This window comes from Perkinsus marinus (genome assembly GCF_000006405.1).
Source record: "Perkinsus marinus ATCC 50983 genomic scaffold scf_1104296942480, whole genome shotgun sequence".
In the NCBI taxonomy this organism is placed as follows: Eukaryota; Perkinsozoa; order Perkinsida; family Perkinsidae; genus Perkinsus; species Perkinsus marinus.
In genome coordinates this window covers 22893-50305 of record NW_003212171.1, presented here as the reverse complement: position 1 = coordinate 50305, position 27413 = coordinate 22893, and the positions used below count along the sequence as shown (strand labels likewise).

At 46.6% G+C, this 27413-nt stretch overlaps 6 protein-coding genes across 6 annotated transcripts; 2 read left to right on the top strand and 4 right to left on the bottom strand.

The window, feature by feature from the left end:
* Window positions 1-4861: 4861 nt before the first annotated feature.
* Window positions 4862-7363, top strand: Pmar_PMAR029697 (Calcium-dependent protein kinase, putative; the record flags this gene model as incomplete). The annotated part of the gene is made up of 9 exons (XM_002781419.1): window positions 4862-4939; window positions 4983-5126; window positions 5174-5339; window positions 5397-5721; window positions 6217-6392; window positions 6439-6560; window positions 6607-6742; window positions 6842-6946; window positions 7140-7363. The coding sequence occupies 9 exons, from the start codon at window positions 4862-4864 to the stop codon at window positions 7361-7363; spliced, it is 1476 nt and encodes a 491-aa protein (XP_002781465.1).
* A 685-nt stretch (window positions 7364-8048) lies between these two features.
* On the bottom strand, window positions 8049-8789 carry Pmar_PMAR029696 (hypothetical protein; the record flags this gene model as incomplete). The annotated part of the gene is made up of 1 exon (XM_002781418.1): window positions 8049-8789. The coding sequence occupies one exon, from the start codon at window positions 8787-8789 to the stop codon at window positions 8049-8051; it is 741 nt and encodes a 246-aa protein (XP_002781464.1).
* A 1795-nt stretch (window positions 8790-10584) lies between these two features.
* Pmar_PMAR029695 (glycine-rich RNA-binding protein, putative) lies at window positions 10585-11517 on the top strand (the record flags this gene model as incomplete). The annotated part of the gene is made up of 1 exon (XM_002781417.1): window positions 10585-11517. The coding sequence occupies one exon, from the start codon at window positions 10585-10587 to the stop codon at window positions 11515-11517; it is 933 nt and encodes a 310-aa protein (XP_002781463.1).
* Window positions 11518-13505: 1988 nt separating this feature from the next.
* On the bottom strand, window positions 13506-14847 carry Pmar_PMAR029694 (Succinyl-CoA ligase, putative; the record flags this gene model as incomplete). Its single annotated transcript, XM_002781416.1, has 8 exons — window positions 13506-13668; window positions 13722-13851; window positions 13892-14040; window positions 14086-14228; window positions 14279-14338; window positions 14386-14499; window positions 14551-14667; window positions 14719-14847. The coding sequence occupies 8 exons, from the start codon at window positions 14845-14847 to the stop codon at window positions 13506-13508; spliced, it is 1005 nt and encodes a 334-aa protein (XP_002781462.1).
* A 213-nt stretch (window positions 14848-15060) lies between these two features.
* Window positions 15061-17842, bottom strand: Pmar_PMAR029693 (hypothetical protein; the record flags this gene model as incomplete). The annotated part of the gene is made up of 7 exons (XM_002781415.1): window positions 15061-15498; window positions 15775-16759; window positions 16807-16935; window positions 16982-17053; window positions 17109-17341; window positions 17391-17652; window positions 17717-17842. 6 exons carry the CDS (start codon window positions 17840-17842, stop codon window positions 15803-15805), a joined length of 1779 nt encoding a protein of 592 aa, XP_002781461.1. The 3' UTR covers window positions 15061-15498; window positions 15775-15802.
* Window positions 17843-21437: 3595 nt separating this feature from the next.
* Pmar_PMAR029692 (hypothetical protein) lies at window positions 21438-21772 on the bottom strand (the record flags this gene model as incomplete). The annotated part of the gene is made up of 2 exons (XM_002781414.1): window positions 21438-21563; window positions 21590-21772. The coding sequence occupies 2 exons, from the start codon at window positions 21770-21772 to the stop codon at window positions 21438-21440; spliced, it is 309 nt and encodes a 102-aa protein (XP_002781460.1).
* Between the last annotated feature and the right edge of the window lie 5641 nt (window positions 21773-27413).

The window sequence follows — 27413 nt, the reverse complement described above, 5'->3', positions numbered from 1 at the left end:
CAGATGATGACCGGAACGCAAGCAAGAATCTAAACTGCAAATTCCAAAATAACATGAACTGCAGGTGAACCAAGGCTGAGTCGAAATACAGGTGATTGTGTCCGCTAAACTTCTTTAGGAAAAATGCCTATTCTATACAAATGAGGATTTAGTAAATCCTCAGTTGGCGAGTCGCCAGATAACGTATTGGCCTATGTATGAAAAGATGGCACCTTGGGTTCACCCTATGCAGTCGCCGAGTGTCCCTGAGTCTCGGCTAGAAAGGTAAATACCTTTCGTTGTTGTTGTTATACATGTATTCTTTCATAGTTGCTAGATCCTCATCTGTATCGAGAGCCAACGCAGGCCTCCTGTCGACTCGAGTATCTGTGGAATCCCTGCTGTCCCCGACGACCATTACTGATGTGAGTCATCTTCATGCTTTGCATTCACCATAAGCTATAATGTAAGCTCATAGGCGGAGAACTTTCTTCGTAGTATATTCAATAGGTGGTCCGAACGTGGGGATTGTGTATGCGTGCACATGAAGACTGCTACTGTGGTGGTACACTGTGTACCGTACACAACTGGGAAGGCACGATTATCATGTCGAGGCATCCGGATCTTCCATGTTATTTGTCATGGTAGCGAGCAAGTGATGACTTGACAGAGTTTGATTTTTGGCGTTACGACTGCATGATGCATTGTGCGTGATTGGCCGTCCGGCTCACTGACTTGTCGAGCTTTAAGATTCCCATGTGACTCGGGGACCAAGCAAGCTTGTCGGAGCTTATCATCAAGCTGGTATATGGATGCTGTTTTTATCATTATCGTCGCCTTTTGTCTCACATCACTGTCGTCGTTATCGCTGTTGATGTGTGAACCACTCCTCGGCACTGACGTAATCCTATTATAAGTATTGGTCGTCGAGCAGTGCTCGACATTGATACTAATTCATCATTTTTCATGGTGCCATGGTTCGTTCAATTATCAAATAATAGAGCTACCGTTTGCGTTAGCGTCCGTCTCATGATGATCATGCAATACAGCATCGTTATTGCAAGCAGTTCCTACAGTTTTCCCTATGATCAACTATCTTTACAACCTAAGTGATTCCACCGCTGTCGTGGCCCTGTTTCGCAAGAACAGGAGGGTGGACGTCGTGCTGAAGCATCGCAAATCTCCGGGGAAACTTCCTTTCGAGTTTGAGAAGGAAGAGGAGCACGGCTCCGTGTCGATGACGGTGAAGATTTTCGATGTGGTCTATTTTCTCGCCAGAGATGGCGACTCTATTACTTTTATTCGTGATGCGGCTGACAAAGCTATCTTATTTGTCGAGCCGCATCATACTAGTGGTTGTTTTAAATTGAGATGTGGTGAAGACTATCTTCGCCACTCTCAAAATATTCTGACTTTTGAGAGGGCTTCTCCCATTTCGGCGACAGCCGACCGGGAGGACACTCTCTGGCGAACCCGTCCTGGTGAAGGGGACGTGGATTTTGCTCGTCTTAACGAGCTTATGAATGGGTTCTTTCAATGGAACTATTTTCATTTACTATTACCATTTTCTTTATCAAGCAATGAGTTGTTATTCGGCTGATCATTTTCGAGCGAGTCAGCTACTGAGAGCTTGCCAAGAGGCTGCATGTGCAGATTTTAAGCCAACCTATGGGGAGGTTCTCGAAGGAGAGACCGTCATGAATGTGAGGAGATTCCGTGACAGTGGGTTCTACTACGAGAAGACCATCAATTTGGAACACATATCTCACGCAACTGCGCGCACTTTCGTAGATGGTCAACGCAGAATTCCAGCGATATGGCAGGTCGTCATCATCGCGACGGATCGTAAAGCATCATCCCATGGAACCCTTTTCTTTGTACGAATTATCGGCGAATGGCATTGTGGAGATATTACCGCTGAAACTGAGGCGAAGTGATGGGTCGATGAGCTATATGCGGACGTCAAGCCATCAGCAAACCTGGAGGACGGCGGTCATTCAACCACGGATAGCAGTTCGTCCGAGAGATAGTTACGTGTTTTCCAAGCGTCTAGACCTTCACGTATTGTGGAAATTGCTCTGTCATTGCTTCAACATCTCAGTATCTGTCATTTACCATTGCTATCATGCGCGGAATTGAGTTGCGTTGAAGGAATCAATGAATCGTGGCGGAGTCAATCGTCATTGAGTCGAGATCGAGATTTTCGCTGTTCCTGAAGGACATGCTGCTCTGAGTAGCATCCGTAATGGAGCCGCGAAGAAGATGGATGGCTCATGATGTTGTTATCAGAGTCTCCGGAGAGTGCTCACAGAAACTATTATAAACGATAGCAGAAAGCTATCGTAATGATGACAATTTTGTGGTTGGTGTTACTATCAACTCTTAAGAGTTTTCCTCTGCCTCATCAACTATTTCGTGTTGTTTATTCTTCAGTAGTGCTCGTCGGCTGACGCCACGGTATCAGGGCCTCCACTGTCGGGTTGTCGTTAAAAAGACGGTTGGCACACAGTGTGTGATATCATTAATTATCATCGCCGTCTTTTGATTCGCCCCATGTGGAATGAGCCTGGCAGTGATCCTATGCTGGTAGTGCCGGAGTAAGATTCGGCACACCTCACGAATGAGCCATCGTCGATATTCTCTGAATGGCCTGTGTGGTGTGACCATATGGACTTTGTGAATCACAAATTGTGATGATACTCATCCCTCGACTCCGCTCTGCCAACACAATTATGTGATAGTGGAGATAATAGTAGCTGGCGTCTAGCCTAGCTAATCTACCCCCTTCCCTTAATAATCTTTATAAGTTAAGCTTCCCATAAGCTGGTTCTACTTGTGTTATCAATCCCTGTAGCTCAGGGACATTCTACCGGGATCTAATGGTTTTACCTCGAGAACGTAATGATAGGGGACATTTGTTGCTGGCCGTCAACATCATGGCCCAACTCCTGATATTCCAGCAGATGATCTGTCTGGGAATGCTATGGTGGTAGCTGGTGGTTCTTCAGCAGCTGTTTTCTCACGTGTGGATAGTTCTGTGGATGGCGCCTCTACTCCTCTTTCTGTCCCTCCAATACCTACTTCACCTCGGAGGACAGGTGGGATGGGGCAAGATTCGGCGACTTCACCGCTTGACCAACGGATACTTGATGTCGATATGAAATCGACCAGACTGCTCGTGACGTACCCCTGGTCACCATCACTGCCGGAGTTTGCGGCATCGCCGCTAGCATGTGCAAATTCTGTCTAACCGTTCAGAATCCGAGTATAGTCAACGATACTATCGATATGTGAATATTCCACAGCTACGACCTCATCAGCGACAAGACCTATTTGTACTATTCAACGCGGGTAAATGCTGTTGTCGGCTCGGCAGCGTTGCCTGGAAGAAAACGTATGCTATGGTACTCTCGTTTTGAACATGACTGGATTATAACGTCCATTTGTTACACAGTGTTGAGCTATACTAGTCAGGCACCTGGGTTCTCCATCGAAGGCCGAACGCATGCGTATCGGTTACTAGAGCGGCGTCGCCGGGTAGAGTGTGGCGTCGCCCAAGTATCGAGCACTTGTACTCTGGAAGAACTGAGTTACTGGCTCACAGGAAGGGATGGCCGTCCTAGTGGGTGTGATGGTGACCCATGCTCTTGCTATCATGAAGTTGCTCTCAACAACTCTCAACAGTAATATAAATAAATATATGGCTACCGAAGAAAGGCAGAATCGCAATAATTAATAAGTTTTCGGCGCAGTCACGAATTGCGTTCTTGAAGGTATGGTAGAAGCAGGAAGAGTCCTGGAACACTATCTGTTTAAATGGGTTTAGCCATGACATGTCTATCTCGAATGGGATGAAAGCGTTAATGCAACGAGTAGTCTGAATTTCAAACTACTCGTTACTTCAACTCGTCTATTCCATTCAAAATACGGACATTTGAAATGTTCTTATTGATAGTAATAAAGTAGTGACCATCGGATTCGTTGCTAAGCCTGAACTAGCGTCTGCGAGCTTGTGCATAGAGTGGCATGTTTTAGGCAGACTCCTTTTGGATTCACGATATCATCGATTAACCCAGCGACTACTCCGGATAATAACACCTTCCATGTGAAACACATGCAGAGATATACGTGCTATCGCCGTCCTGTACGAGTGGGCCGCCCGTTGAACGTTCCGCGTTCGAATCCCAGCGGTGTCATATTCAAATACTCTCATCATACAGGTACGCAATGATGATACCTCAGCTGCTGGATGTGATCATTTCACTGGTAGAGCCTGCCGTGGTAGCTGCGAACGGTTATAGTAAGGCCAGCTGAATATCGTGGCGCAGTGACGAATTTTCCCCAGGTATAATCGAGATCAAGCAAACTCCAATAAGACTTGCTAACTCGTGATTGCTGAACGCACAAACTCTTTTTTCGGCATGAGCGACCTTTTCTTGCGAATTCCCCCAAATACGCAATCTACTGATGAGATTATCAAAAGAAGTCTCTCAGATGTAACCATTCTAAACTGAGGCAGTTTACTGAGTAGAGTATTAGCGAATCCCCAACCATCGGCTCCATGTGGGTCCAGTCACGTGTTTGGACTGTTTTACTCTAACGAAGAAGGCGCTTGGGCGCGTGAGATACAAGTGCCGCAAAAAATAGAAAAATTTGTGACAGTTGAGAGTTGCCCAGCTTGCTCTCTTGAGCCATCTTGCATTTCCTCAACGGCACTGCGCAACTCTGCCTGTAGCAGTCTACTAAGATGAGGAGAAGGCCGTCCTTGCGAAGTTGTAGCACGACACATCTCCGCGAGGGGGGAGGGGGGGGGGGGGGTTTACTGTCTTATGAGTAACTGTAATCGGCGGCGTTAGAGTTATTCATTTTAAAGTCCCAAAATATGGGTAACGTATGTGGGTCCAAATCAGAGCCTAGTTCCACGATGAATGGAAATAGCAGCAGTTTGCCTTCGAAACAGGTCTTCCCTCGATCAACCACCCCTGTTTAGTCGTTGAGCTCAGGTCGCTGAAGGTGGCTTCGCTCGAGCCAACTTCATAGTAGACAACACAGGAACGTTAACAGACTTCTATGACCTTGAGGGGAAGAAGATCGGCCAGGGCTCCTACGGTTCGGTGTCTAGGGCAATTAACAAGTCGACTGCTGCTGTGAGTGCTTCATGGGAGCTTGATAGCGATATGTTGATGATGTTCAGGTCCGTGCGGTAAAGACAATATCAAAATCCCATGTGAAGAACATAGATAGATTTAAACAAGAGATAGCTATTATGAAGATGTTGGATCATCCTAATATTATTAAACTATTCGAGACATTTGAGGATCATCGGAATATATACCTCATTATGGAACTATGCACAGGAGGTAATAATATTATCATACTACTACTCCTTAACGTTAAAGTGTATTAATGTATTTTAGGTGAACTCTTTGATAGGATCATTGAAGTTGGACATTTCACAGAAGTCCAGGCGGCTATCATCATGCAGCAGATTTTGCGGGCAATCTACTACATGCACGAAAACCATATAATGCATCGAGACTTGAAACCGGAAAATTTCCTTTTTTCTACTAAAGAACCTCTCGAGAAGTCCTGCTTGAAGATAATAGACTTTGGACTTAGCACGAAATTCGGCAAAGACGATATAATGACGACTAAAGCGGGCACTCCGTATTATGTTGCCCCTCAAGTACTCGCTGGAAAGTATGATGAATCTTGTGACCTTTGGAGTTGCGGTGTTATAATGTAAGCCGTTATGATGACAGGTTTCTGTGATCTTTTATATACATCCATTTCATATATGATTGATTCTATATGATTATGTTCTTATTTTATTAATATAGAGAATATATGCAGTGTAAGAAAATATGCACGTAGTGGTTTATATGTGTAGGGGTAACATTCGTGGCAATTCTGGGGAAAATTGAGGAAATTTTGAGGAAAATTGAGGAAATTTTGAGGAAAATTGAGGAAAATTGAGGAAATTTTGAGGAAAATTGAGGAAATTCTCATTGGTTTTTCTACACTTCTACCCGAACTCGTATATAAACTTGTATAATTAGTGAGAAACCTTGTGAACTCAGCTGAGGGAAGCGAACATATATTCCTCCACCACTGAATGGCGTATGGAAATATAATGAGATTTGATATCATCATTTATCTATAAAATATATATAATACACGTTTTATCTAATAGTAAATTATACTTATATTTCCGCGTGCGGTATGGTTTTTTACTAGGTATATTTTATTATGTGGTTATCCTCCTTTTTACGGCGAGACTGACGCTGATGTCCTCACTAAAGTTCGGCTTGGCAACTATACTTTTAACGCTAGTGATTGGAAAGGCATCTCTGAAGATGCTAAGGATCTCATACGGAAGTTGTTGAAGATAAACCCTCGAGATCGTTACACTGGTGAGAACTACTCCAAAATGTTAAGTGTAATTCTTCTCCTGTCTAGCCGAACAAGCTCTGAACCACCTATGGGTACGTAATAAGGCCCCTAAGGCGAAGGGAGCTCCACTAGAGGGGGCCCAGATTGAAAATTTGAAGTCGTTTCGAAGTCAGAATAAACTCAAAAAGGTCGGATAGAATTCGCCATATCGTGAATGTGTTGAGGAATGTTCAGGCCGCGTTACACGTTATTGCTCAACAGCTACCAGATGAAGAGATTGAGCAGTTAAAGCAGATTTTTATTTCTATTGACAAGAACGGTGATGGACAGCTCACTGTGCATGAGATCATCGAGGGAATAAACCACGCTGGTGAGGGTCTAGTTGTTCTATGCTGATAATAAATGTAACTCCGAGCCGTAGCTATATTAATTTCATTTTTACAAGAGTGATTCGCGTATCTTCTGTCAGATCTTAAAGAAGTCCCCGAGAATCTGGCAGAGATCATGAAACAAGTAGATGCTGATGGCTCTGGTGTGATCGACTATACCGAGTTCATAGCCGCTACACTTGATCGTAAGAATCATCTCGTAAACTAGGCGTCATCTAAAGACCTGAATGTCGTGCTGTAGCCTCAAATTGCCAACTGCTGCTCATATACACTTGAAAATTTGTATAGAAACCCTCTGAACATGACTTCTTGCGAAAATATTTCTCACACTCTTTGCAACTATTGTGCTATAATCCGAATAAGACTGATCTTTGTCAGGTAAGAAATATATTCAAGAAGATCTTCTATGGGCAGCATTTCGAGTTTTCGATATTGATGGTGACGGAAAGATCACTCGAAAGGAGCTCAGTCAAGTCCTGCACAACGGAACTGTCAGTGACTTAGTTGAAGGCCATCTTGACGAGATCTTGGGCGAGGTGGACGCTGATGGTGACGGTGAAATTGATTTCGAAGAGTTCGTCACTATGATGAGGAAACAATAACAGACTGAGAATTGTGAGATTTGCCAATAATTGGATAATCTGGTTTGTTCTAAATGGCTCTCTCTTTCTTATAACCGTCAACCGGGCCAGAAAGTGAAGATCCGATGTGTGAATTTGTGATGAAAAAATGTACAACGAGATATGAAGTATTTTGTGTTGTTGTAGTCGGGGCATCTTCTAACACATGTGATAGAATAATAGTTTATAATTATGTTAAAGACAATTTTTGTTATGCAATGAGCAACTCCCTTAATGGTGTTCTTCAATAAATGGATCTGTGGTTTTTCCTTCTCCCACGAGTAATCAACACAACACAAAATTCATAATCGGCTTACAATCCATTTACTTCGGAAGAATGATCATCATCGACCACCTAGAGCTTCCGCAGGCATCTAGTGCGATCAACTCCATTGTGCAACGACTAGTAAGCAGAAATGCAGTTGGACGACGACGACCAAACAGAAATGGGGCTTGGGGATAAATTTCTCGAAGATCAGATCGAGAATCTAATCCTGCCTGCAGAAATGTGTTTATCATTACATGAGCATAAAAGAAAATAATAGTTTAGTAAGATCTGTAGTATATGAATTGCTACTAAGACTAGAGCAGTTTAGCTCAGAGAATAGCATGCAGTGAGATGACCATATTGCCCACTACTTCAGCACCTAACACCGCAGGGGCGAGGTCAGGCCGTTACTCTCACAGGCACTACAGGAATACGGGAGGATACCGAATTAGTAACTGGTTTGGTCGTCCTGAAACCAGATGCACGTTCTAGGACGGTATTGCGAAGTGTGCTAGCTGGAGCCATGGAAGACCCCGTCCAAAGCTTGTGATGATGACCAACAGCAGGATCATTCAGAAACGCAATTATCGCTTTCCAGTCCTCCTCAGTAAGCCCAGCCAGGTTCTTGTAGACTCCTTGATATGTGTGACATACGCCCAGGGCTTTTGCGTGCTCGATTTGCTTGTAGCTGTCGTCTACGTAGAGAATTTCCTCAGGTTTCAAGCCAGCATAACGACCGATACGACCGATGGCTCGAGCCTTTGATGTTATATCACCACAGAAGATAGGATGCATGTTTTCGTGCATTTCCAGATCTTCACGACAGTGACAAGGATTGAGGTAACCCCAAATATTCTCTTTGTGGACATACTCCCCTAGTATACCACTAGACTTCAGCTCGGAAAGAATGAGAGAGTCATCAGACGCAACGCCCTGGGTGTTGTAGCTCATGATACCGATAGTAGCATTGGTAACCCTACGCAGCTGTCGCAACCAATACAGGACCTCACCTCGGTCTAGTTTGCCTGAACGCTCCGCTAAAGTAGAGTCCCAGTCGAATACGATGAGCCTAACAGAGCTAGCAGGAGCTCCTGAGTGCAGCCGAGAAGCAGACAGACGGCGGCGGCCACCAACGGTCATGGACAGAGGCAATAGTGAGTGGGGAAGCTCAAAGCCTGAGAGACCAAGTCACCTTCTAGTAGGGACAAATTACACAAAGTCAATTCCTGGTTGATTATAGGAAACTGTACGCATGACCATATCATAAACGATAGGCATTAGGAACCGACTTGTAGTAGCCGACTGATGTCATCAACCGAGACAACGCCTCCTTCACCTGAGTATGTGAGTGACACGACAGAGTCTGCCCTATGGTCACGTAGATGTCCAAGGCAGCTCGACGAGACTTGCGCGGCTCTACTACATCGGAATGACCAACATGCAACTGTCCATAACAGCACCTTCTAGGTAATACCATCTCCTCGGGAACCTGTAGTAAATCTTGATTTACCCGACACCAAGATTGTGGACTTACACAGCGTCTTGTGCCGTGTAGTACTCCTCATCTCGAGAATCTAGCCTATTCCTCCCTGCAAGAGGCAGAGGTCGCAGGTTCGAATCCCACAGCCTACTTCAACTTAGTCGGCATATATTCTTTCCTATTCTTAGCCCCACGGAGTTTCCCTCACTCGAGATAAGGCACATGCAAAACTTTATACCCCATTCGCGTCAATAGCCGGTGCTACAGCTTCGTGTACCTACAGCAGAGGCAGAGGCTCATGTAGCTTTGAGAAATAACATCCCCCCCAGGGGTTTGATAACAACGGGGGGAAGAACGTTCCTAATGTGATGATGACATTTACATGGGAAACCGATTGAAGAATGCGTTCCATACATGGAAAATCCAAAACTAGTTCCCCCCCATCAATGATTTTCTCATGACCTGAAACAGACCCCACGGCAAAACTCACTCGGTGCTGTTCGCAAGGGACTCGGACTGTCCCCTTCAAGAGCGATCGGCCTCGTCAGCGAGGGGACCTGCAAGGCAAAACCGGTGAATGAGAATTTATGGGAGAATTCCTTTCACTTGCGAGCTTCTTGTAAAAGCCTTTGTTTTCCGGCCTGTCCTCTGGGCATCAACATTTTCGTTAAGTGCTCACAATGATGTAAACACTTTGAAAAATGCGTAGCAGCATAGAGTAAGCTATGAAGCTTGTCGTTGATGTCATATCGAGAACGCTGACCTGATCTATCTCAGTCTACTGGCGAACTGGAGACTGTGTTGAGAATATAAAATTGCCTATATGCAATGGAAGGCTTCTAAGGAGGGCTCATTCGAAATATCATTAGCATTGACATTGCTGATGTGCCAGGTCAGCATGAACTGTCACGTAAGGGTGTACTAGTACGGCACAAGAAAAGTTTCGGAGTGCGGTGGTGGTGGTCGAATCTCGCTCGCCCGAGAGCGATTTTCTGAGGTCAAGATTGTTGTAATGGTAATGTCGGTAGTTGATTAATCGGATAGTGGAGTTCGTCTAGTAGTATGATGAGGCTACTGTTTTTTATAGAATTTGTGAATTAGTCGAATAAGTGTTATGTGAAGATTTTAATGGCGAACTGTGTGACGCAGCTCGGAATGGTTGTGCGTGCGTGCATCATGATTTTATCGCTCCTCGAGGCGTGTGAAACTGAGCTGAATATGATGAGTGACTGTGTTTGCCGTTATTGTTGCAGCAGCTTTCAAGAAGGCAATGCTTCTATTGTATGGTTGATTTATGTTCGGTCTAAAGGGGGTTCCGCGATGTGGTTGTCTGTGTGTATGCGTGCATACATTTTATCCGTTCACTGCCGTGGTGCCTTTTATCGTTTGTGATTGGTCTCATGTCAGATTTTGAAAGCTCGTTGAGCGTTCTTTTGTTATCAACTCTTCCAGCTTATGAGTGGTTCATCACTGCCTTACATTGGGAGCAAGATCTCGCTCATCTCCAACGCGGAGATCCGCTACGAGGGTATACTGTACACGATCAACACAGAGGAGTCTACTATAGCTCTGCAGAATGTGAAATCGTTCGGCACCGAAGGTCGCAAGGTTCCTAACGTCCCTGCCAGCGACGAGGTTTATGATTTTATTATATTCCGAGGCAAAGACATCAAAGATCTCACTGTCCTCGAGGGCGCTGGTCAAAAGGCTGGCGCTCTCGTCGACCCAGCTATTGTGAGCATGAATCAAGCCCCTAAGGTTGGTGGTACCAATCGTCAACAGAGAGACGATAGAAGCGGTGCTCGTGGTGGTGGTGGTGGTCGCTGGGAGGATCGTCGTGGAAACTGGGGTTATGGTGATAAGGGTTACGGTGGCAAAGGTAAGGGTGGCTACTACTCTGGCGGTGGTTATTCGGGTGGTGGCTACTCTGGTGGTGGTTACTATGGTGGATATGGTCGCAGTGAGAGGCCCCATAGGAGGCCTCCTACTCGTACAGGTCCTGTTGGTGAACTGGTCCCGAACGTGAATCCTGAGGCTAAGGCTGAGGTGAAGGAGGAGTTTGATTATGCTGGCAATGCTTCCAAGCTCGAGAAACCCGACGAGAGTGCTGTTTCCACTGCTGGTACGACTGTAAGAACTGGCTATAGCAAGAACAAGGGATTCTTCGACGACATTTCGTGTGATGCTCTGGACCGTAAGGAGAGGAGCACTCAAGGTGCTGCAGTCGATCCGGCTATCTTCGATCAACGAGCTAAGCAACGAGCCACAGATAAAGAGACTTTTGGGGCGATCGCTGCTCAGCGTCGTCCTTTCGGTGGCTATCGACGCTCCTATGGCAAGGGTCGTGGTGGTAAAGGCGGCAAGGGTAAGGGCCGTAACTATTATTAAATGACTATGTTTCACAGCATTAGAGGTGGGTACGATGTGAGTATTATAATGAATCGTAGCGTCTATCAAACGCCCAGCGATTCATCCTATCTGATGAGAGATTCCCATAAGCACTTCAGCTGCTGAGGTCGGTGCCTTAACTGTTGCTGGTGTAATAGTACTATTCATCGAATGAGTTATGTAGGGATTAATCCTCTGATATTGTGTCATGTGTCGCTTGCGTTCATGCGCATATCTTTGTGATTCAGTGTGTTCAGTGATAGAACTGCGGATGCAGTGGCACACACACTACTTGATATCCTATAAGATTAGAACCTTTTATTGTCAATACACCTCGCATTGATCCCCCCTATTGCTGTTAGTCAGTAGAAATCGCTATGAAGAATATCAGCTAGACCCGTGTTATGTCTTCCGCCTATGTTATGTAGATCGTCATCACTACCGCCATCTTACTGGTGTGGTGGCTTAGTAGTTCAGAGGGTATTTATGAACGTCCGGAGATCTTATTAGTTGCAGCTACTGAATCGAGGTTTGATTTACGCGTCGTTGGGTTTGATGATGTGTCAGTCTAACCCTAAATTACCCACGTAAATATCCTTGTCGCGTTTGGAGTGGGAACGGGCATGTGAAAGCAAACCAACAATGAGAGTTTGGGTTTTTTCATTGAATGATCTGAATATCGTGATTGACTTCTTGATTTCATACTCAAAAGGTGTAAGGGTATCATTATTGAAAATATGATAGTGCGGGTTTGTGGCATCGCACATGATTGTAGTCTTGAAGACGTAGCTCTTGGCTCGTCATGGCGCATGCACCTAATGACAGTATTAAATATCAGTTTATCAGTGGTTATGTGTGAACAGTCGGAAGTCATGAGTTGATATTCTCAGGGAATTCAGCAGCAACTGCTGAATATATAAGCTGTATATATACTCGATATATACTATGTATACTGCTGTATATATCCTCGATAAGCATTCCTCTCACCATTGGGCCCATTCCAGTGAATCAGGACGAGGTGTACTCGAGAGTAACGCAATAACATCTGAGGAGGTTCGAGTGGGTGGGTACTCTCAGCTGGCAGAGTGCTGCTCCGTCCCACCTGGGTCTGAATCATCTCGTCAACCACGCATCGCACCTGCTGCCTTATCAAGGAAGCGTCTTGACTATCCTTCCGGTGACCTCTTTTCGGCGGCTGGCAATCAGTCTTGATGTCTGCACGAGTGTAAAAGGGCTCTTCCCGTATGTTTGTGTTGAGGAATGACCTCATACGAGTCATACCATCAACTTTTCTGCTCGCAGCCTCGTTCACTAAGTTACCGCTTTATTTCCTCGCCTTAAATGAGAGAATTCTCGTGTGGTCTTTCTCCTCTTGAATGAACGTTATATTTATGTTGAACTGCGGGAGATTTAAGCCTGGCTCAATTGGTATGAGTTACAACTTGGTTTCTGTCTTCTTTTCGACCCTGGGACCATCGTGGGTGCGGAGATTCGCATCTGCCAATTCGGCATCTTTTCCGCATATCGAAAACTCTTCTATCTCAAATTTACTAACACACAATAGCGGCACGAGTTGAAACATATCCTTCATTTGAACCCGCATGCCATACGAACCCTTACACGACTAGACTGCAACAGCATCAACTACTGTTGCTCTTTCTGATGCACGTTCATCTCAAAGATCACGCATGAGTTTGTCATCAGAAGATGTTTTCAACTTGCTATCGAAGTCTAATCACATCCTGGTGCTCTCTCATTCCGGAGCCCTTCTGCTCTACTAATATCGATCAACTCGCGTACTTCACGTAAAAAGCAATTCACTTATATCCAAGATTGCACTTACGAGAACTCAACTCCCAAGGCTAAGCCCCGTGTCTGCGAAGACAACATTGCACTTCGTAAAAATCATAGTTTTAATGAGCGTAGTACATACAGAATACAATGTTATGGAGAGCATCGGAAATTGAATGTTAGCGCTACCGCACTTCTCACACACTCCTATCAGGATAACGTTGCTTGTACATCTCCAACATTCTCACACCAAGGTCAGCTGGGGACCGTACCACGCTCGCCCCACATCCCTCCAATGCGGCAATCTTCGTCGCAGCTGTACCCTTACCCCCCGAGATGATAGCACCAGCGTGTCCCATCCTGAAATAAATCAACCATAACGAAGCTATGCCGAAGAACATCTCGCGACTCACCTTCGACCAGGAGGTGCAGTCACTCCTGCAATAAACGACACGACGGGCTTGTTGTTCTTGTTGTGCTCCTTCAGCCATTCAGCGGCTTCCTCCTCAGCTGCTCCTCCGATCTCGCCGATGAGAATTATGCCTAAAAACTTTGAAGAGGTATTCCGATCAGTACGACTCACCTTCAGTCTGAGGATCCTGTACGAACCTCTCCAAACAGTCAATGAAATTGGTACCATTGAACGGGTCACCACCGATGCCAACGACAGTGCTTTGACCCAAGCCGACTTCAGTTGTTTGATTCACAGCTTCATACGTCAAAGTGCCCGACCTGAGAGACTAGTGCGATACGCTACTCTCCACAGAAAGTGCTCACCTAGAGACAACTCCTATTTTTCCCTTCTTATGAATGTAACCAGGCATGATACCAATCTTGCATTCTTCGGGCTTGATTATGCCCGGGCAGTTGGGGCCGATCAGACGTGTTCTACCCCCTGCCATTTTCAAAGCAGCCTTCACCTGAAAGCTGAGCACTGACAAACAGACCCAGCAGGAGGAGACAGAGCCACCTTGACCATATCGTGTTGAGGGATGCCTTCAGTGATGCAAACCACGAGTGGAATCTCCGCCTACAGAACACCATCCACCACATTAAAGTGAATCGTCATCATCCCACCTCTATAGCTTCCAAACAAGCCGATGCGGCTCCAGATGGAGGGACATAAATTACGGACGCATCAGCTCCTGTGGCCTCACGTGCCTCCATGACGTTAGCGAAAATCGGAAGATCCTAACATCGTAACCAGTCGGAAGGCATAATCTTGAAAGTCTTTGAGCTCACCTTGCCCCCCACGTGATGAGTAGTGCCAGCCTTCTTAGGGTTCACGCCACCAACCATCTTAGTCCCGTACTCAATTGCTTGAGCAGTGTGGAAGGTTCCCTGCTTACCCGTAAGACCCTGAGGGACAAACAACAAACATCCACATCGAAACACCACTGGAGACTCCACCTGGCAAATGACTTTCGTGTTTTTGTCGACCCACACACGAGCAGTCGAAGAAAACGCTCTACTGGCCGCGCTGGAGAGAGGCACAGCAGCGGCAGCAGCAGCACCACGCGAAATCAAAGTAGAGAGCATCCGAAAAAACTACATGGGAAAAGCTCACATGCTGATGACCGAGACATACGCGATGTTCAGTAGTAGTTGAACAACTCAGCGAATTCGGAGGAATAACTAGCAGCGTTTGTGACAAAACCGAGCCCTCTTGGGTGGTTCAATGTTAGTCGCATATCACTAAGAATGATAACACAAGCCTTCGAGTGAGGTAGAAGCGCTAACATCGGCAAAAGCCCCGAGAAACTCCACATAGCTTCTCAACTGATAAGGTAGGTCTTCTCCCACTAGGTCTAGAAGTTATATTCACAGACCTGAGCAGCAAAAATGTCATCACGAATAGGAAAGCGATTTCGAATGAAACCCTTACCGTGATGCAGGGCACGAAGAGCGAAACCAAACACCACCACGAGCCGAAAAGGAGAAGCGTCATCAGCCGCACGCACGCAAGCCCAAAGACGACTTCAATCGAATCACTGCGAGCCGTATCCCGTCGAGAAACGCAATAAGGCACGTTCAGCGAACAGGTCCTACAAGCCACCAACCATAGTAGATCCAATACCCTGCTGCTTACACGTGCAATTATTGAATTTCACAACTTCCGAAATCATCATTAAATGTCCTAAACATGATGGGGCTTACTTCGAGATCAGCTCCCGAGGAAGAACATCTCATCTGAAATGGGGAAGAAGTGCGGGGAGACGAGGAATCATCACAACTTGATAAAAACGGATAAACGATACCATGGTGAAACCCGATGCGAACACAGGCCGCGAGTGAAGACCTCTTTGCTAGAGAAGCAACTGAGCGAGTGAACAGGGGGGGGGGGGGGAGAAGCAGCGATAACCGGTAGTCGTCGTAGTAGTCTCAGCTCAGCCAATCACAAAGATCATCTTGAGAATAGTCGAAGTCATCAATTCTACAGGAGGAGAACTCGCACGAGACTACTACCCTTTAGACCAATCGCTTGGTCGTGTTGTTACTGTCGGCCACCACCTCGATACGGGGGTGTCTGAGGATTTCCCATTTGAGCGTAGTAGTTCCTCCAGGCTGCGGCATTCTGCTGGTTGTTCACATTCATCTGTTGCTGTTGCTGTTGATATGCGCTCCACTGGGAATAATACTGAGCCGCCATCGGGTCCATTCCCCCGCTACCGCCACCCTGCATCATCATCATCCCACCTGGCATGCCATAGCCTTCTCGTGATGGAGGCATTCCAGTATAACCCTGCTGCTGCGGTTGTTGTTGTTGTTGCATCGTCATCATAGGCCCTTGTTGCTGTTGTTGTGGCTGGTAGTTTGGGTACTGCTGTTGCACTATAGTGACGATCCTCCCATTGGTTTTCATCGATAGTTGCATTATCGCGGCCTGAACTCCCGTCGCCGGTCCCTGCAAAGTCATCTTACGAGGTGTCCGCTGGTCCACACCTTTCTCAATCTGACACTCCGACAAGCTACAGTCAGCTTGCAAGGCCTTGATGCTCTCTCCTCCACGACCGATAACAAGGCCAGCACAGTCGGAGGGGACATCAACAACAGCTCTGTCCATCGGCCCAGTCGCGGGCAACAGATGAGACCATTGATCAACCATAGCAGGCACCCCATAAGAAGAAGCCTGCTGAGGCATGAGAGGACCCCTCATGCCATACGGAGTCTCCCACATATTGTTGCCACCGCCCTTCCCAAGGGCCATCCACCCACCACCAGCAGCAGCAGCAGCACGCATTTCCTGCTCGCGTCTAAAGGCCGGGTTGGCGAGCTCAAAATCATGGATGATCGCCTTGACATCAACACTGCCGTCCCTAATGCCTTCAACCATCCGTATTCCGGCCTGGACTTCATCGGGTGAACCAACAATACGGCACTCGCGGGGCTCTCCCCGTTGAAGGCCACGCTGCTGGATGTCGATTCGGCACCCTGTGCGATCCGATATCACCTAAAGAGCTTTCATCGACGTTGACTTCTGGATACGCTCATACACACCTTCACAACGCATCCCCGAGGGCCCAGAATATCGCCAACCCGCTCGTCAGGAACAATAACGACTTGCTGCACTTCCCCCTCAAGTGGGTGCATGGGTTTTGTCTGACGCTCGATCGCACGTACGCCTCGCTGGATACGGAAAAGGTACAGAAATATAGTCGTGATGGGAATTCACCTGAAGGTCCTCCTCACTAGTGGCGTCAATATGAAAGAGAGAATAGCCGTTGTCCTTCGTATGCTGATCACACTGAAACACATACCATCATCTCAACACTTCTCAAGACGCGGATGAACCTCCTCACCTCGATGTGACAGCGAGTCGTGTTGCGAGTGCTCATCAAATTCGCCCCGCCCCTACCGATGATCTGCGCCACACAGTGCTGTGGGACATTCACCGTGTGCCGAAACGGTCCAGCATCAGCTCCCCAGTGGTGCAGGTCGGCTCCATCTTGTGGAGGCGCTGGTCCGATCGGCCGAGCAACGGGTTCAGCGTGGGTGGTAACAGGATTGGTTGTCGGAGCAGAGGCAGACCCTTCTGAAGACAACCGACCGTCTCAATGCTCAACACGCCCCCCTACTACTACCCGTAAAGCTAGTATCAGACTCAGTAGGACCTTCGGGAGTAGCAATCGTTTTCACTCCAGTGGCGTCAGCCGATGCATCGGCGTTGATTTCAGTCTCGCATGGTTGTTGTTCTCCATCACCCGCGGCGGCCTTCTTAGTAGGAGGTTCCTCACTGGGAGAATCGTCTTCAACAGCGCCATCCACACGAGGCCTCTTCTCCCCAACGTTGTCAGTGACTACCGGCTCCACTTCCTCCTTTCCTCCAACTGCAACACCAGCCTCCTACGACAAAGCTCATGAATAACGCGAAAAAAGATCAAGCAACCCTTCCCCCCCAGCTTACTACCTCAGCACTACAACCGTCGACCCCTGTCGCCTCACTCTTTGAGGGTACAGCTTCGGCAGCAGCAACATCGTCACCTTCTAGCTTGTCAGCCTCAGATACCGACGGCTCGGTACCGGAAGAGGACATTTCCGAGAGAGATGAACTGTCATGACACGAGAGTATCACCAACGGTGTACTGCTAATCTGTGTGTAATCCTATTCAAGGGAACCCCCGGTAGTTCCACGTGTCCTCTCGAGCCATCCAGAGAACAGAACTGTACATTGCGCCGTACCTCATTCTCACCCATAGTTTACGCTGGGTAAACTCAAAAATGAGCGTCTCGCATGAGAACGTTGACCTAAATCGATCATATGGGCGTACGCTATTAATAGTTAGAGTCTCTTGGGATCTTGAAGTCTTGCTGTTCTCTTGAGTTGTAGTAGAATTATTCTACTACTATTCTACTAGAATAGCTATGTGGTTCTTGATCTGTAGGCTTGTGCGGCTCAGCGCAGAGTACGGAGCCCTGCTAACGTGTGATCATCCTATAGCGTTACTAACACTATAGCTAGCGCTGCGTTAGTATGATATCATTTCGTTACGGTTCTACTGTGTTACGGCTGCTATATTGCTTTGTGCGAATCATGGTCTGTGCATGCGTGTTGTCTATTATTCCTGCGTGAACGCAGGCGCGTCACACGTTAGGTTTTAAGGTCTGCCTAGGGTTGCCTTGTACTCGTCACAAGCGGTCTCCTCCCACGATGGATCCTAAGAAAGCTTCTTTCTTCTTGGGTTGAGCTCGATTTTAAGACGAATCTCCCCGGAGTCTCCGACGGAGACTCTCCCGAAAGATTGTAGCTATCGTGAGGAGAATGAGAGTCTGATATGGTCTTTGTCTGATCCTGGGGCAGTGGCCACTCGAATGGAGGTGCTGTCAACTCGTCCGCCAGCAAAGTATCGTGCAGCGGGCATTTGACGTGCTGATGCTCGGTCCCTGTTAGCTTCGCTCCACCATTCTCAGTCGAGGTCCTCGACTCGAGGACCATCGAAGCTTAGTAATGTTCGGATGTGTGCTGTCTCTTATCACTCACCGAGGATACACAAACCTCATACTAAAGCATACTGCATGTCCACAACTTCTCATTGTTACTAACAATTTGTTACACCCATCGATGGGTTCCACGCGCAGTCGCTATCCGCGATGATAACTCCAAAAGCAAATATTCAGATCGACGCTCCATGTCACGCGATGCATTGTCCGTTTCCAAATCGGATTGGCCACCCGTATGATCTAATCCTTTGATTCTATCGTTGGCCCTCAATCCGTTTAAGAACAGTTGAGTGGTGGCCGCCACTACATTCGCTAGCCCTATTTTCACAAAGTCACCCTCACATCAAGGTTACCGAGAGCGAGGTTACCATTCGCTGTTTTTTTTGTCATCGCCTCCATGAAACGTCCCCCGAGCGACATACAGTGTATTTCATAGTATGACAGTCAAACACTACACGTTTGTGTACAGAATCCTAACCATGAGATAAGCGTCTGTCCCTTAGGTAAGACCTTTTTGACCTCACTGAATATTTCATAAATTCTCTGCTAGATATACGCACTGCAGCAGAGCGTATGCTCCTCAGACCCATTGAAAGTCTCATACGAATGAACACAGTTCACTGAACTGGCGTTGCGCGCTCCTCGACGAGTCTTCGCTCTAATAACCACTCGGCACCATCCTTTTCAACCTCAATTTGCCAAGGGAGTCATCATACTTAAACTATCTCCTTTGGCGTTCCACAGTCCAATCTGCAATGAACTTTGGCGCCGGTCATAGTCTATGACTCATAGAGCGCTCATAGCTTGAAACCATGTTGGTCTTGTTCTCTGACACCTCATAACTCGTTTAGTTCTGTTAATATTATTGACTCAATAATGTCTCTAAAATTCCGATCCCCATAGATTTGTTTAAAGATTGCTGTCCATACTCCCAATAAGGAAGAGAATCATTGCATCCCTTGAACCATGACAGACCTCCGAAAAAATTCACGAGATCCGCCATCGTTGGTAGAGTCCCCATTGATCCTCCACGGACCCTCACATTGACGGATCCAATTCGTCGGATCCTCAATGACGATAGATCTAAGCAATAGTTCGTAGTTTCATACAAGTCATATCGTTCTTCAAGAAAGATATGCCTCGATGGAAGAAACACAATGATCCTCCCTTGTGGCGCCAATTTTCATCCTTCCGAACGGCCTCCATTTATATTCCTAAACTGCATGCTCGCCCTCTTCACGAACCCGGAAAAAGAGACTTTCTGCCCATAATAACCTTGGACCCTCATCCGTCCCTTGTCCTTTCCCAGGAAAAGTTCCTTGGCCTCCAGTCCCGGTCGATAATTGACCGTCAATTGTCTACTTGATAGTTCTCAGTGAGAACTTCTCACGTGATGAACGCGTGAAAAGTCCATCAGGGTACGAAATCGCCCAATATGAATTCAAAGTTCAACTCCCTCAGTTGAAGCTTCAGCTTCAAGCTGTACTCAGCTGTATATACCGACGCTATATCGAGTTATTCTGTTCATATTCTAACGCGATGCACGTACGACTATTAGTCGTCGACTAATCAGTCGTGGAATAGTCTCTAGAAGTTTCGGGTTCAACCGGGAGCAGCTCCCGGTTGGATCATGTAAATCATATACGTTATTTACAGGCAAGCCCGAGAGATCTCGCGCTCTTTAGACGGAATTCCGAAAGTTCCACACCCTCCCGGTCAAGTCTTCCAAATTGGAAGTTCCAATTCCTACAACCAAAGTAGTACTATAAACAAATATCGAATAGTATTGTGAGATTCATTTCTCACAATACTGCCAATTCCCCTAGCCTCCATTCACTCCCAGTGAGCTAACTAGAATTCAATGATGACATCACGAGGTGATGAGCCGTGAAGTCGTCTCACCCTATGACTCCAAGTCGAGTCAAACGACACGATGTTCACGCACTCGAATGCTCAGTGTAATGATGATGTGTCACATTCCACCTCATATACCGGTGACTCCCACTTCCATTCAGCAACGAATAGACAAGGCAAGGTCTTACGATGTGGAAGACCACCAACCAAATTCGAGCGGAATATAAACCAATTCCACTAAAGAGAGAGAAACTTATTCGAATCGCTATGCTGGATGGTAAGCGAACTTCGCTTAGCGAAGTCAGACTCACGCTGCAACCCGATATGTCGAGCCAGGCAAGTTAACGTTCACTTTCCACGAAGCACACTATCGCCCTTCCCTATCATGATACTGTCTATCCTCCCTGCCGTGCTATATGTCCCAGTCATCCACACAACGTGGATCTATACACGTCGTGTGGCACATGATGTCATTCAGCCTCCGATTAATAACATCCATTCTTTAAGAACACTGACATCCAGCTTCAACGAGGTTCAATCAGCACTCAAACTATTGCATCCAACCTTCTCAGTGATGAGTTCTCACAGTGCCACCCTCCGTTGTCACCCATTCTCATGGAATTGAGTCAGACAAGTCGACATCCACGCGTCAGAGCATCTCAAAAAGAGCCTCTTTTTAAGAGGTAATAGTATCACGTGCCGATGATCGAAATCATGTATCAGTTCAACGAATACTTGTGGACCCCATTGGCAGAACGAATAGAACTCATTTGCGATGCGACGTCACCAACCGAGGTTTAGTCCACTCAAAGCAATAGAAAACTACTATACTCTCTCTATTGGATGGTAAGTGCAGACAGACTCACGCTGCAGCTCGATACATCCGAACCAGGCAAGTCCACGTTCACTCTGAGAGTGGACGTGATGCCGCTGTGTTCGGGACGAGACTCGTCCCGAGAAGCCTAACAACGGCATCCAGCCTTCCCACCATGGCATCCAGCCCTTCCACAGCGGCATCCAGCCTTTCACAGTGGCATCCAGCACTCTCACAATGGCATCCAGTAATCTCAGATTGGCATCCAGCCATCTCAAGTTGGCATCCAGCCATCTCACATTGGCCTCCAGCCATCTCACATAGGCATCCAGCCATCTCACAATGGCATGATGCCATTGTGAGAGGGCTGGACGGACCCCAACACAAACCATTCGCTCGCTTGCTGGCCTAGCCTAATAAATTGACCTTCATCGGGACCGGAGTCCGGTCACCGGACTAGGCTTGCGTGCGCGGTAGGGCGCATCCAAATATTCAGAATTACACGAAATTTCGAATTTCAGTGAAATTTCACGTGGTACCTCAGGTACCGTTACCACGAAATAGGCAGTCGCCTCCAACGGTGATTGTGTCTATCTTGACTTCTTTATTGCCCTATACTTTCCCATAGTTGGTTTATTCGCTTACGGTTCGTAGCAGGTTTAGGCCGCGCAAGCTTGTGCGGAATCCTGTTCATCCGTAGCATTCCACGTGAAGTACGCGAGTTGATCGATGTCCTTTTTCGGTGGCATCCGGATATGTTTGAACTTCGATAGCGAGTTGTCAACATCTTCTGATGACTAACTCATCATCTAGCGCCGATGCCAATGTTGGGTTGTTCACCAGTGGTGATTGGCTTACCTGAATTTATGTCTTGTAGCTGATTTCCAATCTGAGATGGACATATTCCGTTCCCTACTTTTCCCTCTCTCCCTATTATCCGGTGTAGTGGGATCTCTCATAAGGGTGCCTATATCGTATGAGAAGGTTACGAAAGAGGCCGATGTGTATTTCCTAGTTGGAAAAGTAACAATCGGTAGCCAAAATGTCTATGGTGTTATTGACACCGGTGAACCCACAACGTTCTTTCTCTGGAAGCATTGGTATGAGAAGGGTCATCCAGGGAGGTGCAAGGATATCATCTTCGGTTGTTATGAATGCAGCCCTGAACCTTGCAGGGAGGGAAAATCTCATATAATACATTTCGGAGATGGATCCGAAGTAAGGATTTTCAAGGAATCTGCAACGGCCCATTTCGGCCAAGCTGTCAGTGCCACTATTACATTCGGTCTGGTTGCTGAATACACGTGCGCTCCCAATGTGCCAGTCCCTCATGCCAGTTTCGGATGGCACCGGAATTTGACCCAAAATCACCATATGTTCCGATAATAGAACAATTCTCCCACAGAGCTTATCGAGAGTAATATCTCTCGATCTACCTCAGGCATGATGGCACTAATGAAAGAGGGGAACTCTTCTCGGTGGATCGGATCTAGTATGCATAAAAGTCCGTTGGTCTATGTAGCGGTTACTACTAAATCCAGGTATGTCCGAGTTACTGGCTTCTCCCTTGGAGGTAGCGCGTATCCTGTAATGGCTGTGAATGATAATGGTATCCTTGATACTGGGGCAGAGTGCATATTCATACCTATGCATAGGTATACTCTTCCTAACCTTATAAAAGATCTTGAGGCTCGATCAAGCAGTAAGGTGACGATTACCCAAAGGGGGTCTAAGCTTATCGTCAATTGTAATCAACGACAACACCTTCCACCGATAGAATTTCTTCTAAAGGGTCTAGATGGTTCGGACGTCAAGGTGAAGATCCCCTCTGATGCATATGTGGACATTAGAACGGATGCTCAAGGGCGTGATTATTGCCGCGTACTTCTTAATGTGACCGATTATCCTCTATGGGCTATTGGACTCCCTAGCCTCATTGGACGTTACTTTTTGTATGATTGGAAGAATAATAAGATAGGTATAAGTGAACTCAAGTAGAAACACTCTTCGAGAGTGAAATAAAATAGACTATAGGAATGCGTATCGGCACACGCGCGAATTGATTATTTCGCATAGCAATCAGTCATTAGTCTTGTTTTTCAATCATTCATTGACCCTCCCATATTTCATTGTTGTGTGCAACAGTGCGGCCAAATATGATCGAGTTAAGTTAATCTTGTGCGATAACGGAGCGAGCATCTATAGCTTCTACACTTTTTCAGCGCCTGTTTCAAAAATCGTAATTCCTACTTGGACGGGCGGGTGAAATAGAATTAAAGAGACTCTTCGAGGAACTTCAGATTCGACAAGGAGCGATAGTAAGAACTTCAACACTAGCTGGCCGTATCAGTGAGGGGAGTTTCTCGTTTCCTCTACCAAATGGGAGTCCCACTACATCTCTCATAGAACTGGCCGAGAGGTCCATCAAGCTGCAATCCTGGTTTGCGAATCATCCTTCATCGCGTGCCGACACGCGCAAAAGTTTTGCGCATACACCCCTCCACATATTCTTAGCATATTCTTCGATATATGTCTTTCTGATTGGTCAACACTGAGTATTGGCCAATCAGAAGGGCATATATCGAAGACCACTTGATTGATTGAATACTTCTACTCAACTCGTTGTATTCCAATGTAGACTACTAGCAGCTAAGCTGCGAGTGAGTCCAGAGCAAGTATCGAGGGCTGCCTTCAGGGTTTTGCTCTATGAATTAGAGTTTTCCCAAGGAGTACTTTGACATCACCCAATAAGTTGCGTTGCTTAAGAAAATTGCACGGTTCTGGGTGGTGATTTCCTCCTTCGCCCTCATATCTCAGGTTCCAAATATTGCAGTTTCATTTCAGTATATAATAGTTATAATTATTATATCTAAGCTCTGTTAAAGTTTCAGCTCAAAACTCCCATTCGTTAACGAGAAACACAGATTTCTTGAATTTGCCGGGCACCTACGTATTTTTTTGGGGGCAAATTTTGTCCCCAAAAAATACGTAGGTTTGTCCACTATGGGCTCGCTTAGCGTCATCAACTTTGCTTTCAGATATCGGAGACTCGGCCTTGACCTCCACGGGCTTAGACTTCAACAGCGGACAGTCTCACTTCCAGTGCTTGAGGTAGCCACAGTTATGACAGCCTGTGGACTTGGGCTTGATAGATTGGTCTTTCGTTTTGGCATCCTTATCTTGTTTTTGGCCGGGAGCCATCGTTCTTGTCAACAGCAGCAACTGTAGCAGAGGTACGCTTAGGGGTAGGCGTTTCCTCACGACCCTTCAGCTTGCTTGCATTAGGTCTCCTGCTCCATAGAGGATCAAGCGCAGCTCCCAAAACATCGTTCACAGTGAGTGGAGCATGGTACTCAGCTATGGATTTCAGTTTGTCTTCGAAGGTTCTCAACTTGCGGGAGGATCGGAGCTTGGGGAGATCTTGTTCACGAGTCACTTCACTCTTTCTGAAGTAGGCATAACAATCGCCGATTGTCAATCGGGGAGGTACTTTATGAGTTAGCCCCTCCTGATTGTCCATGCTACCCCAGGTTCACGCTGTGAATAGAGAGCTTCCTCATGCGAGAGGAACTCACTCCACGTTTGACCAGTATTCGGCAGTGCCGTAGTACGGCAGCCGTACACCACTTGCGCAATATCGTTGCGGGATGATTATCTCTGAATGGAGCGTCTGCACAGCTTTCAGAACCTCGGAGCAAGACTCCGTTCACCAAGACTTCAGATCTTTTGCAGTAACTGCACGTTATAACTGCATTGGCAACTGCACGTTACCAATAACCAAGAGCGAACTGTTCGCTCTTGGTTATTTGGGGTACCTTTGTCGTCTGAGATGGGGATGCTTGACTTGGCCGTAAGTGTTTTGCTGTTGTTCATACAATGCTCTTGAACAACCAGACCTATGAAAGACTTAGAGGGAGCAACATAAGCAAGAAGCATCAGGGTCATTGGAGCCAGCAGATCAGCCAAAGATTTTCCTTCAGTCCACTCGTCGGGCTTCGTCAAGCGAGACAAGTCTATAGATAGGCAGAATTACGCTACGGATCGTTACGGCCCACTTCAAGGTTACGATTTAAGCCCCGTTACGGGGTCCCCATACCGTAACATTACGGCGCCGTAACCGGTCTTACGGAGATGCAGAGGACAAAACGAGGATTGATAATCCAAGTCGCCTGAATCCATTTCATGTGAATGTTCCGGGCCAGCCTGGGAGTAAGACGGACGGAATTTGCAAAGGAGACGAGTGGTAAATGCGAAACCAAATGTTACTCTCTCAGCCATTCGGTTGGATCCGAGCCACAAGAAATGAGCTTAGCAACTATTTGAGCTATCGCGGAGTGCATTGCACTGCAATGATTGTAGCGAATGTTTCCACCACAATTCCAAAAAAAAAAACAGTTCAGCACCAACCGTAAAGTCATAAGGCCTTTCCGTAACCGTAAACTGCTTACGTTACGGAAACCGTAACGTAAACGGTTTACGGTAAACCGTAAAAAATGTTACGCTGCCCATCTATAGACAAGTCCCAGCGGGATATGAAACGACCAGGGAGCTTAGTCTCGTTCTGAGCCACCTCTTGCAGGGTCTCCTCAAGAAAGAGGAAACGATTCTCGAATGGTTTCTCGGATGATGCACCATGTGTTAGACTGTGGTCGTCGTCAGGTTTGACGGGCATGACACAAGTAGAGTCGTGTTGGTTTGTGGAATCGGATGATGACGACTAAGATAATTGATTATTCTCCATTCCAAATATTCAAGTATATTCAACTTATTGCATTTCCATTCAAGTATATCTGCACACTTGGAAGATTCGCCCGAGTTGTGAGGGAACGGTTGCCAGTGAAACGGCAGAAGATTCCTCTCTCAGTTAGGTTGTCCGTGAAAACAGTGAATCCTGGAAATGGTGAACCGGAAAAAATTTCCCGCGAACCCTGATAACAGTGAAGGAACAAGCGCGCGCCACGAGCGCGCGCCAACAAAATTCAAGCCGAGATCCCCTTAAGTCATATGTGTTGTAATCGACCGGTTGGTCTAGTGGTTAGGCGTAATAGTTAGTAACCCACTGTCCTAGGTTCAAATCCTGTGGTCGTCATGGTAGCTTTGTAATTCAGACGCGGTTCAACCGCGGCAGTTGAGGACCTCAACTTGAGGTATTGACCAGCTAGGGCCAGTAAGCTTGCCTAACTCAGCTGGCACGCCTCTTTAGCAGTTACTCCGGGTCCACGAGTTGTAATACAATCCTATCCAGAGGTCAGTATAGAAGTTGTATTTGTTCACGTTCAAGAGGAACAGGCATTAGGACCTGTTGCCTCATGCATTGCTGTTTATCCTTGTGGTACTGCCAGAATTGTTCATCAACAAGGTTCTCATACTTCTTCTATAGTCACTACTATGGACTCAAACGCTTTGCTTATGGCAATCGCGTATTTCAGCTAGTTGGTTACGGATTGAAAACTCACTCCCTCGTAATGGAACAGTGGAACAGAAGACAAAATATTTGATCAAAAGTGGACTGGAGACGACACGGATTTCCGGATCCCGAAGCCCGAATAAAGAGCACCATTCAGTACTTCGGAAGTACTACTTCCTGTCCACAACCATGGCACAGGGGGGGGGGCTCGAAAGCTATTACTAGACCGTTCATGTTGCTCCCAGGGTTGTTCAAATCCGGAAAGAATTATGCCAAATCAAGTTGCTCTTACTTTTGAAAAGTCGCTTCAAGACGCGCAACGAAGAACTAGGCGTGATAAAGATGACAATCTAGATAATGTGCGCCCCGGTCCTCAGTGGTCCGTAGCGCTGCGGTTGCTGTGAGCAAGCTGCCTACTCAAACATTACTCAACCGGAGAGAGAGTGATCATTGAAAGTTGAATCGGTTCGGGAAGGAGTGGTAGAAAAATTACTGATATTTAGGATACCGGTGCGGGCGAGTTTGTTGTTCACTATTTTCAGGCTTTCACCCGCTTTAGTGGGAGAAAAAGTCCCTACAACGGAGCCACTC